The following is a 12,893-nucleotide window of genomic DNA, read 5'->3' on the forward strand; positions in this document are numbered from 1 at the left end:
TGTTTAGTCTAGCAAAAGGAAGACTGAGAGGGGGATATGGTTGTTTATGCTTCCTTTTATGCAGCAGTCAAAAAACAGGGCAACACTTAAGCTAATGGAAAACATTCGCACAAGAGCGAAAGAATATGAGCTATCTGGGAACACATTTGGGTTGGAAATTGGAGCTCCCAGAGGAATGAATTAACTCTTAAACAGAAGAACAAGCAATAAACTTAGGTTATTTTATGAAATAATGATTTACAAAATAATTTGATACTATCCAGAAAGGCGAGGTGCATGTGATAGCAGGGAATGTGTCCTGCTGACCCTGCTGAGCAAGGACAGACACCTCCTGTGCCCACGTGACACCTGAGAGTGATGAGAGTATCTTATGGTTGGGGAAAGGGAAGGAAAAAGAAAATAAAGATTTATACTTTTAAGAAAGTAGGTTCATAGAACACCAAAGGAAATATAGTGATATTGCTTACCTGTTGTTAATGCAATAACTTTTGAAAAGGGGTTGATGTAAGAAAATTAGTTTAAAAAGACAAGCAGTTTAACCATATTCTTTTCCTTTCCCCTTGCCCCATACTTTATGTATATAATAGAAATTGGACATTCATCCTAAGGGAAAAACTAACTGCCACAGCTAGTTTCTAACATTATTTACAATTTAAATCAGCAGGCAGGCCCCAGGGGACCGAAGGAAAGGACAACCCTCCCATTCTTCCCCCTACCCCAGCCCCTCTCGTCATTATGGTGAGGAATGCCCGGAATGCAAGCGGCTCCGGCAGATCCCTGCCGTTCCATTGTGGCTCTGAGTCCCCAACGGAGACCCAGGACGCCGGTGCTACGAACACTGACCCACTGTTTATAGCGTTACAATAAACATGTTGCATTTGCTACGTGCAAATCCATGTCCTGCCTTGGAGCTGATCGAGAGGGACAGGAATACTAATGTGCAGCCTCCGGGTCCCCCGGGTTAGTGCCTGCGGGCTGCCCGACCGCTCAGGGCCTGCTTCCTGAGACACCTTTTCTGCTCAGGGGGCACGGAAAGCCCTAAACACAAACAGTCTGAGATGTGGCAGCTGTCTCTTGAAAGAGAAGTGCGAAGCTGCTATTGACCCTTCAGTCTGGATCACAGCCTCGCTGCCACCTTCCCTCCTGCTCCCAGAGAGGAGACTGGTCCTGCTCCCAGAGAGGAGACTGGCCATGCTGGCCACCCCTCGGGCCGTGCTGGCCACCCCTCGGGCCATGCTGGCCGCCCTTTGGGCCGTGCTGGCCGCTCCTCAGGCTCCAGTGCCCACAAGGGGCTGCGCAGGGCCACGGTGCCGCCTGCTCCCACTGGGAAGCTGGCCGGCCAAGACACAACGGGACCCCACGTGGTGGTGTCTCGGCAGAGCCTACAACGCGCCCTGGCCGGGGACGTCTGTCGTCCCCGATGTGGCAGAGGGAAGAGGCTCTTGCCCTCTCTTCTCGAAGGAGCCTACAGGACAGCAAGGAGAACAGTAAGCACTTGGTTTCCTTAGGCGGAGGTGGGTTCCTAAGGTGGAGGACTGTGTCTAAGGAAGCCGAGTGAGTCAAAGCCTTGAGAGCGAAGGGGGATTTGCCGTTGCTAAAACACAAGCAAGCTCTGCTCAGCACAGCCCTGGGATCCGCTCTGAAGTCTATTGAAGTCAACAGGAAGATTCCCATTAAGTTTGACGGGTTTCATCACTTCCTGTGTAAGGTGAAAACAAAGAGATGAAGGTGCCAATTAAAGTGCATCACAGGACTCGAGACCTGTTATTGAGACAACAAAACACCCAATCACGTCACCACACACACTGTTCCCTCTAGCCCAAAGAAAATATTTCAAATACAATCCTCTAATAAAGTAATCAACAACAGATCACACTCTGCTTTTCGGCTTGAAGACTCTCATACTGCAACTGTTGGGAGAAGTTTGTTGTCATCTCACTTCAAATCTCGTCCTCTTTAATTCACAGCTAATGGAATGGCAAAAAAAAAAAAAAAAAAAAAAAAAAAAGACAGCAACAACAACACTTTCCACTTTACAGGAGAAAAAAAGTATAGAAAAGTTTGCCAATGCAGCTCCTAGCACCGAGGCTACACCAGCATTTGACAGTGAAACTCAGAGGAAACTCAGTTGGATCATTGGTTGGGACCAGTAAAAATGCCAGTGACTCACAATCAAATTTAGATTTTTCCTTACATAATCACTACTACAAATGGAGCTGCACAGGATGACCTAGAGTAGAAAGGTTCCTAAAACTCTCAGTTTATGTGTGATTTGGGTTCTACAGTTCTTCACTCCTTTTTTTCCTTTGAGTAAAACTTGCATGTTGTTCTCCAAAACACATTCCCTGGACAGCTGAAGCGCTTTCCCACCATTCATATTGTGATCTGAGGGTTTCCTCCCCTTACTGTGACAGGGAAGATGAAAGGCTGTTTTAGAAAAGAAACACAGCAAAACCAAAATAAGGACTGAAGCTCTAAAGCATCAAAGTGGTGAGAACAGGACAGACACACAGAGAGCTTTCTTAACAAAGGAGAGTGAGAAATGCAGTCCTGAAAAACACTTTCAAGGACCAACCACAAACTAGGAAGAATCAGTGAGGTCTCCTCAACAGTCAAAAATGGGATTAATATGATCAGTTTAAGAAATAAAAATGTAGGCTAACTATCAAGAAAAACTTGAGTTTCAAGTGAAAGGGTGAAAGTACTTTGCTACATATAAATGTTTGAAAATAATTTGACGAAATGGCTCATTTCTCTGGTGAAAGAGATACAAGAAAGGGTTTGTTTTAAGATGGGCATTTGTTTATCTTAGTAGTACTGTAATAATAGAAAAATGACAAAATCATTTCATCTGCATTTTAATGATAACACCAGCCATCAACAGCTTTATCATATCACAAAATAACTGACCTTACATAGGATCCCAAGGCCTAAACCTGAGCCTGGGGCAACCTCAACTTTGCCTTGCTGAAAGAGGACAAAAAACAGCTCAGTTATTTATTATCTGCTCCTTAATAGTCTGCACTGTGCAACATGGACAGAGACAAAAAGAAAGGAACTATCCCACAGCCTCAGAAATCCTTTCGCACAATGGGCTGGAAGCAGCAGCGACCTCTTTTCCGTGATGAAACCTTCATTCCGTCACCACCTTCAGTTGCTGGCCAGCACCAGCTACCTTCTCGTTGGGCTTGGAGCGCTCCACGTGCGCATCCTGCCCCATGACAGCGCGGGCTGAGTCTGCTCCAGGGCCGCTGCTTACGGAGCAACCAGGAGCCGGGGTTGGGCTGCGAGGAAGCAGGCGAGGAGCTGGGGTGCCACGGAAATAGGAGAAGCTAAAGTGTTACATTAGATTTGTTTGGTGGAAGATTTCTGGTCTTGTAATCAGTAATCAGGACTTTTGGCATGTAAAAACAAACCGGCATTTCCAGAAGTTGTCATAATGAGGTTTGCTGCAAAGACTTCTCCTGGGTAGATATCCGTACTAGCTCAAATGTCCCTAACTTGGAGCTCAGTCCTGCAGGGCTTATTTATGTGCTCAGTTCCATTTGCAGTGTTCACAACTCTGCAGTTAAACTGTCTGTGAAAGACCAAGCCTCTACTCAAGCAAGTCACTGTAAGGAATAATTAAGATTAGAAAAATAACATATATGCTTGTAATACTTCACTTGTAATTTGCTTGTAATAATTCACTTAGGCAAACTGGCCACTCATTTAGGCAAACTGGCCATTCAAAAATCTATGGGCCCAGATGGGATGCACCCAAGAGTGCTGAGGGAACTGGCCGAGGTTATTGCTCAGCCTCTCTCCATCATCCTTGAGAGGTCCTGGAGAGCAGGGGAGGTGCCCGAGGACTGGAAGAAAGCCAACGTCGCTCCAGTCTTCAAAAAGGGCAAGAGGGAGGAGCCGGGCAATTACAGGCCGGTCAGCCTCACCTCTGTCCCTGGAAAGGTGATGGAGTGGTTCATCCTAGAGAGAATCTCCGGGCATATGGAGGAGAAGAAGCTGCTGAGGAGCAGTCAGCATGGATTCACCAAGGGGAAGTCATGTCTGACGAACCTCATAGCCTTCTATGATGAGATGACAGGCTGGCTGGACGAGGGGAGAGCCGTGGATATTGTCTACCTTGACTTCAGCAAGGCTTTTGACACTGTCTCCCATAACATCCTCATACCGAAGCTCTGGGAGAGTGGGCTAGACGAGTGCACGGTGCGGTGGATCGAGGGCTGGCTGGATGGCAGAGCTCAGAGGGTGGTCATAAATGGGGCCGAGTCCAGCTGGAGGCCTGTGGCCAGTGGTGTCCCCCAGGGGTCAGTACTGGGCCCAGTGCTGTTCAACTTGTTTATCAATGACCTGGACGAGGGCATGGAATGCACCCTGAGCAAGTTTGCAGACGACACCAAGCTGGGTGGAGTGGCCGACACTCCGGAGGGCTGTGCTGCCATCCAGAGGGACCTGGACAGGCTGGAGAGTTGGGCAGAGAGGAACCTCATGAGGTTCAACAAGGACAAGTGTAGGGTCCTGCACCTGGGGAGGAATAACCCCAGGCATCAGTACAGATTAGGGGTCGACCTGCTGGAAAGCAGCTCCACAGAGAGGGACCTGGGAGTCCTGGTTGACACCAAGTTAACCATGAGTGAGCAGCGTGCCCTCATGGCCAAGAAGGCCAATGGGATCCTGGCTGCATCAGGAGGATGTTGCCAGCAGGTCAAGGGAGGCGATTCTGCTCCTCTACTCAGCTCTGGTGAGGCCGCACCTGGAGTACTGTGTGCAGTTCTGGGCACCCCAGTATAGGAAGGACGTGGAGCTTCTCGAGAGGGTCCAGAGAAGAGCAACCAGGATGATTAAGGGAATGGAACATCTCTCGTATGAAGAGAGGCTGAGTGAGCTGGGCCTGTTTTCTCTGGAGAAGAGAMGGCTSAGAGGGGATMTGATTAATRTGTATAAGTTCAGGAARGGAGAAKGCAGGGAGGAAGGGGACARGCTGTTTTCAYTGGTGGCCAGCRAYAGGACGAGGGGTAATGGCCATAAGCTGGAGCACAGGAAGTTCCATCTCCAGGTGAGGAGGAACTTCTTTACTGTGAGGGTGACAGAGCAGTGGAACAGGCTGCCCAGGGGGGTTGTGGAGTCTCCTTCTCTGGAGGTCTTCAAAACCCACCTGGATGCCGCCCTGTGCCACATGCTGTAGGTGTGCCTGCTTGAGCGGGAAGGTTGGACTAGATGATCTCTAGAGGTCCCTTCCAATATATAGGACCAATATAGAGGTCCCTTCCCTTAAATATTCTGTGAATACCTCAGGCTCCATAGTACCATACTGTAAAGTTAAATTGATTTAGACTCACAGAAGGACCCTACTTCCTACCTAATCAAGCACTATGACACAGTCATATCCTTTCCATATGAAATTTATTTTAAAGTTTTAATATTTTATCTGACAAATATTTTGGTAGCTCTCTTAAAGAGCTACCTCTGATGAGATTATATTTCTTCTCAAGTTACCTTCTTCAACTGCATTAGTAAAGGACACACCTCTACTTCTTTCTTACTCTTTATTAAATACTGGTTATTACTGGGTATTCTATAGTCTGTGTTATTGAGGAAATCATGCTGGATGAGCAGAATAGTTTAATGTGTTTTTATATCTTTTGACTGTTTATATTTAGAACAAATCACAGAAAATGGCTTACCTTCTGAGATGATGTAGGTGTGACAGTTCTTTGAGATCATCTTCTCTGTACTGTAAGTTTCTACGGCAAGTTTTGATGGATATTTTAAAAAATATTTTTACAGTTTCCTCGGAAAAAGCTGTTTCATTTTCCAAACTGTAATTTTCTCTCCCTAAAACTGTACCCCACTTAAAATTGCTTGCCTTTTATTATTTACACAGCACATTGCTATATTTAGGTATCTAAACTAGGTACTTAAAATGCTTTACAGAATCTTCTGACAAGCCCTATTTTCATGATTTAAAAAGCAATATATTCAGTGAAAACAAGTTTCATTCTCACCTCAACACACGCTCCCATACAGTACTCACCTAAAAGCAAAAATTACTTCCAGTAAGAGGTGTATTGAGAAAAATATATGCATTTATTCATTTTTAAGGAGAATACTTCTGTGAAATGCTTAGTTTGCTTCAAATGGTTAGTTCCCATGCATTGGTCCTGCAAATATAGAGTGGAGAGTGATTGATAGGTACTGTGTTCATAAGTATCACCACCTGAAAAGCACCTAACTGTGAAAACTGTTTAGAAGCAGGTTATTCCCCTGGAGTTGTCCTGCTGGAGCTCAACACTAACCAAGAGGCAAGTGCCTTTCCCTTATCGTCCTGCCCATTTTCCAGACTGAGACGCTTCATGTCTTGGGAATGCGTGCCCTTTACTGGGACGGTGGGTGTGCTCTGGGCTCTGATTTCATGGGAGTTCCCCTTCTATTTAAGCCACAGCCTTTTTCAATTTTTTTCCCTCCACTTCAGAATCCATCTCTTATTCTTTTCCTCAGGATGAAATAAGGAACTTGTCACTGCAGCGGGGCAGGCCACCTCCTCAGGGAGTGCCTTCAAGCTCCATGACCACACAGCTTTGTGGAGTACACTGGAAGCAATTACTTAAGAATATACTGGGAAATTCATTGTCCACTTTTATCATTTATAGGGAACACCAAAGGAATTAGTAACAACAAGACTACCAGTAAAATGTCTAAAGTCCTTACAAAGTCCCAGACTAAACAATAATTTTCTCCTTCATTAAAGTACTAACCTTATAATGGGAAGTCTGAGATCTAGTGTCGAAGCTGCCAGCGCTTTCCCTTGATTTGCAGCCCTTGCCTTGATTTACAACGGCAGAGCCAGAACATTTATGTTGGATTTGGAAGGACAAGTTCAAAAATCCTCTTAAGTGTCTTGGAAAGCAGTGAGCAGAGAAGCATCACCTGCTTCCTGGAAGCCTTGTCTGTGTTAGCTCTGAACTTACCCAGGAAAATCACACAGAAGCCTTGAGCCCATGTTAAGTAAAGGCCTGGTTAGGGGGGGCCTCTGCAGCACCGCACATCTCTGCTCAACCCCAAGACAAGCACCTTCCCGAACACCAGGAGGCAGCACCCAGAATTTAATCAGAATAGAGATGTCAAAAAAATGCAGGGAGCCAAATCCCCAAACCTGAGTGTCCAGCCAGCACAGTGGAAGCAAATGGCAGCACGGGGCATCCTCTTCCTCCAGCAGTACGGAACATAAACCAAGCTTCGTGAGGGTCAGGATGGAGCTAGGCGCCTCAGCCATCCTCACAGCTGCAAAACCTTTATGGGAGATTAGCAAGGACACAACATATATGTACACACTGGTGTCTTCCAAAGCAGTGTCTCTTGGTGGCAGTGAAAATAAAGGTAGAAAAACTCCACCACGTAAGACCTGCCGCACAAGGCATGGAGGAGAACAGACACTACCTTTTGTGCCCCTTTCCATCGCTGCTTTAAGTCTGTTTGTCTATACAATGTACTCGTTTGGTGTATAGAGTAAGCAACGCGAGAGGCAACCTCATTGAAAAAAGTATCAGGTTTTAATGATGTGAAAACCCCTGAGATAATGCAGTTTTTCTTCCATGCTTCTCCATCTGCTCTAACTCTGTCTTTCTCAGGGCACTTGGAAGAGTCTTTCCCAGATGCAAGAAAGGCGCTGGTGCTGCCTGTGCAGCTGCCCCAGGGAGACATCCCTGTCCTCCTCAGGAAGGGCACAGCCAGGCCGGGAACGCAGCAGTGCTCCCACACAGCGATGCTGTCCATCTGTCTGTCTGTCTGTCCACACAGTTTTCCCTTTTTTTTTCCCCATTTTTTTTAACCTCTGTCACATGGAGGGAAGTTGCTTTACATCTCTGTCACCCCTTCCAAGATGGAAATATTCCTTGTATTCAAGATCCTAATCTAGACTCTGCTCTGTAGTAGTTTAAGGGCTAGATGTTACAGGAGGTCTTAATCTTTATAATTAAATTATAATTATTAACATTAAAATTATAATCTTAATAATTTTATCTTTTCTTCAAAAATAATTTTAGATAAGCAACCATAAAAAATAATTACATTACAGGACACCCTTTAGATTCACATTTCTGAAACTCCTCAGATCTCTTTATTGCTAGACACTATAAAACTACCCGGGTATATTTTCACACAGCGATAGCAATCTGAGAACAGACCTTAAAAATAAATCACGCTGGAACCTCTGTGTGTGTACAGCAGACACGGCCTGCAGTAGTGGCTGAAGAGTCGACACTAAGGGAACACTTTCCACTATATATATATATATATGTATGTATGTATGTATTTTTAAATACAAATTGAGCATGTAAATGGTACAGAGAATTACTCAAAAGTTTAGGGGTTTTGTTGTTGTTTTTAACTAACTGTGCAGTCCAGATGAAAACTGTACCTCTCTTTTCCAAGGGCAAGGATCTATTTAGCTATCTCCTATTTAGCTATCTGTTTTCAAACACGCCCACCAAGCCCCCCCAAACCCAGACAGACCTAATTCTACCTGCTTGCGTGCAGGTTCCTCACACTTTGCTATCCCTCTCCGAGAGCCAAAGTTCTGTTCTGCTGAAATCTGACTAAATTTCAGCTGACTTCGCTGGACAGAAAGTCAGAACACTATTTGTCCCTTCGGCCTTCAAAAAAAAAAAAAAAAAAAAAAAAAAAAAAAAAAAAAAAAGGAAGTAGTGCAATGGTGTTGTCCTGAAGGCAATCAATGTATCTAAAATACTCATAAGGCAGAGGTGCATATATGCATAAACAGAGGGGCTACAGTGGGTCAAAAAAGCTTTTGGATTTATCATTCACACACTGGCAGATCCCTAGTCCCCCTCTCTCCTCCCCCCATCTCATGAATCCTCTTGTAAGACAAAAGAAAGATTGTGGTTTTATTGCTGCATTTTCTTTTAAATGCCACTCTAAATTGGGGCTTTATATAGTACCGTGTGGCTTTCAATTTAGACACCCAAATAAACTGATGCAAGACAGGACTCAGCGTTTTCCTTGAAGTACTTGTAGTAGAAGGCTGTTTGCAGCCAAGGGGAAGAGCTGCACCCTTCAGCAAAGCAGCACAGACCTGCGGGCACCAGACAGGGCGCAGCCCACGTGGGCGAAGGCACCGTGTTGGTCTGGCCTCCAAACCCCAACCTCGAGTGATTTCCAGTTATAAACCAGAGCAGGGAGAAGCAGAATGCGCAGCAGTGAGAATCGCTGGGGATTTTAGAACAGCATGAGTCAACTATTTGAAAAAATCAGCATTCCAGCTGCTGCAAAGTTGCCAGCATGGCAGGGGACATTAGAGGTTTACGCATCCATGAGATCAGGAAGAAAACCCAGCTCCTGCTCTCCACTGTCTTGGTGCACAGGCAGGTTTGAGGAGGTGAAATCCCACAGCCAAGTATGGAGGAGGCATCGAGGTCCTGCAACTGTTATTGCTATAAACCATTGTATGAATAAAGCACCCATAGCCTTACATGCACCGGGAACACAGCAATTCCTCAAAGGAAGTGTTATCCAGCTGTTTCTATATCCAAAGGCAGATGGCTTCTCAGCATCTAGAAGAGAACATATCATGTAGGTGAGGCTGCCTCCCTCAGCAAGTCTCCTTCTCGACCCCTCACAAGGTGCAGAATATCCCAGGAGCATTTCTGCTCCACCAGAGGCAAATGCTGCGTGGCTTGGCAGGAGACAAGGTTCAAGGAGAGTGGATGTGCAGGCCCATTATTTTGCAAAAGCAACAAATCTTCCTGAAGATTTATAACAGAATAAACTTACCAAGTAAATAAATAGACACATACACATATATACACACAGAACAATTCAAGTAGAAAAACTAAATGGTAACAGAAAAACTCACGATAATAAAACTGAGTAGTTTTCACTAAGCTATTCAGAGTAGGTGTAAACACATCCCACTTTATTGGCACATCACCATTGAATTAGCCTTTACAAATACGAGCATTTAATGGTTAGGTTGTTTTGTTTTTACACATGTCAAGGTAAAATAATGCATTATTTTAATTAGAAGCCTAAAAATGCTCCAGTTTAAAATAAGAATCTGGCAAATCACTGGGGCAACATTATGTGCAATTATTATATGTGCTCAAAATAAGATCAAAAATCAGTTTAGAAAATAACTGAAAGACCGCCTGTTGATCTCAAATGGTGTTTCCTAATTTCTGTGAATAAATAAGTGAACAGAAAAGTTGAAAGCAATTGTCTTTATCTCACAAAACAGATCTTCATCAAACTTCCCTGCAGTGCTGAAGTTATTATTTTATTAAGTTATTAAGTAAGTTATTATTTTAGCAGCAGATAAATGCCTGAACATGCAGCAGTCACTTCCTACTGGAGGTGCTAAAAACTTCATAGAATAATTCAGATATGTGCTACCTTCCACTGCTCAGTAAGGCAACAAAACTAATGTTCACAGGGAAACGCTTTTCCAGAAAATATAAATCTAAGTCTGCTCGAAAAAAGAATAGACTTACACCCCTCCTTCCCTTCTACCACTCATCAACACTCAATCTTCAAGCGGGTCTGAAGTTTTGTACACCGAAATGTGTTAATGATAACACAGATACAGACAGTACTGGCAATCTTGCAAGAGTACCTGGCTGGCATGAGGGCCAGCTCCCTTTTGTATATGCAGAAGGGCTTGAGGTCTAAACGCCTGTAGGCTTTTAGAGAAAGCTAACACACAAGATTACGTCTGCATGCAGACAGGCTCTCTCCTTGCAGGGTGCAAGGGCTTCAGCACCACTCTCATAAAGGTGGTAGTAAACTAGTAAAGAGAATAAATATTTGTCTACTGTGATATTCTCAGACCTTAAGATTCTGCCTTTTTAGCATGCTTTAAAACTTCACTACTTAACTTATAGCTCATGAAAGCTGCCATAGGTAAAAAGGACTTTTTTCTCCCCTTAAACATGTAGTGATGACAACACACCTTCCAAATATCATCTGACATGTTTCACCCTTCATGAAAGAAGCTTTTATCCACCACTAAATTCCCTGTCATGGGAAAAAATGCAATTCATTTCATACAGCTCACTCATCAGCAATAGCTCCTCTATCATAATTGACCTTAGCTGGATTCAGAACCAAAACATTTATTTCCCCTGTCAGTTTATCGAGTCAGTCTCCTTTCTCCTGCAGAAAAATTGGAAACAGAAATTTCTCGAGTCACTCATGACTATCTCTCTACTTAAGAATGAATAATGAAAAATAAATACTACAGAGACAAACAAAAGCTGCATTGCTCTCTCTTGCTCTCAGTTGCAGGCCTTAGATTACTCCATTCCCTGCATTGATACTATTTGCCAAAGTGACATAAAAACATTTGGTTGTCAAAGACATGACAGGGCTTGAAAACGGCAGGTCACTTGGTTGGTTGTTTCACTGTTGACTGCTGCCTGCAACGGTCAAGTTTTCTCACAGACAGGCAAAAGACTCCACGCACATCGCTCAGGGAGGGCGACCTCACTCAACGCCTGAAAACGACTCCCACCTACTTGTCTACTAAAATTTATCTTGGTGGCCAAAAACACAATGCATTACAGCAGCAAATACCCTAAACGCACTCAGGTAGAGCTATATATTTTTACTGAATGATCCCCGCCATCTAGAACAACAAGGGAATTATTTGTCATGTAAGTCAGTCCTACAGGATACGAAAGTCCATGGCTGATTATGGGCTTAAAAACAGGAAACTCCTCGGGTTTCCCGAGACATACTACGGCCTGGTTATAGACATCCGTTACTATAACTTGACCCTCTCTGTCGAAGGCCACAGCCGTCGCATATATCTTGGAGGGGAAGATGAGGTTCAGCCCAAAGGTGTCCATCTGGCCGAGGAGCTTCATGTCCGCACTGAATATCTTCACTCGGGTGCTGCTGTTGTTGGCTCCCTTGGCTCTGAGGTGCTCAATGACGGCAATGGCGCCCGAGGCCTGCGCGACGGCCACTCCTCTGGGGCTCGTCAGTTTGGCCTGGATCACCTGCAGCTTCCTCAGCTTCCCCTTCCCAAAGTCGGCCGCCAGGCGGTAGAGTGCCCCGGCTTCCGAATCCGTCACCACAACCTCATTCTCCCGCGTGATGTCCAAGCCCCAGGGCAAGGAGAAGCCCTCCCGGATGGCCAGCGTTCCCCGGCCCTCCAGGTCGAAGGCCTTTATGGAGCGGTCCCCGCCATCGCTGACCACCACGTGCCCGTCCAGCGTCACCGCCACGTCCAGCGGGTACTTGACATCGTTGCCCGCCTCGCCCCGCTCGCCGAACTGCCGCACGCAGGCGCCGCTCGCGCCGAACACCTTGATCCTCTTCTTGCCGTCGTGTGCCACGGCCAGGCGGCCGGAGCGCGGGCACGCCGCCACCCCGCTGGGGTTCACCAGCTGCCCCCAGCCGCCCAGCGAGATCCGGAGCGCCAGGCCCGATGGGGCCGCCGGAGCCGCCGCCGCCTCCGCCGCGGCCAAGGGGAGGCTGCCCGCGGCGCCCGCCGCCTCGAGCAGCTGCAGCAGCGGGAGGCAGTCGCTGGTCTCGGAGGAGCCCCACGCGCGGCGACAGAAGGGGCACTCGAGGCCGTGGCGGCCCGCGGCGCCCAGCGCCGCCGCGCAGTCCTGGCACAGCACGTGCCCGCAGGGCAGGTTGCGCGGGCGCCGCTGCCCGCTCGGCCCGAACGGCTCGAAGCACACCTTGCACTCCAGCAGCGCCAGCAGCTCCTCCGCCGCCGCCATGCCCGCCGCTGAGGCGGGCGGCGAGGCCGCGGGCGGCCGCGACAGGGACGAGGCGGGGAAAAAAAAACCACCCAGCGCCAGCAAAGGATGGGGCGGAGTGAGGGGGAACGAGGCGGGGAAATGGCGGCGGGGCGAGAGGGGGGAAAG

The 12,893-nt window shown here is 46.6% G+C and overlaps 1 protein-coding gene across 1 annotated transcript; it reads right to left on the reverse strand.

The window, feature by feature from the left end:
- Nucleotides 1-10,256: 10,256 nt before the first annotated feature.
- NHLRC1 (NHL repeat containing E3 ubiquitin protein ligase 1) lies at nt 10,257-12,746 on the reverse strand. Its single transcript, XM_026047030.1, has one exon. The coding sequence runs from the start codon at nt 12,744-12,746 to the stop codon at nt 11,598-11,600; it is 1,149 nt and encodes a 382-aa protein (XP_025902815.1). The 3' UTR covers nt 10,257-11,597.
- Between the last annotated feature and the right edge of the window lie 147 nt (nt 12,747-12,893).

Source organism: Nothoprocta perdicaria, unplaced genomic scaffold (genome assembly GCF_003342845.1).
Source record: "Nothoprocta perdicaria isolate Ctin4 unplaced genomic scaffold, notPer1 scaffold_47, whole genome shotgun sequence".
Classification (NCBI taxonomy): Eukaryota; Metazoa; Chordata; class Aves; order Tinamiformes; family Tinamidae; genus Nothoprocta; species Nothoprocta perdicaria.

What these genes read in the sequence shown, in the direction of transcription:
- NHLRC1 (XM_026047030.1), bottom strand. Translation starts at nt 12,746, where the DNA reads ATGGCGGCGGCGGAGGAGCTGCTGGCGCTGCTGGAGTGCAAGGTGTGC.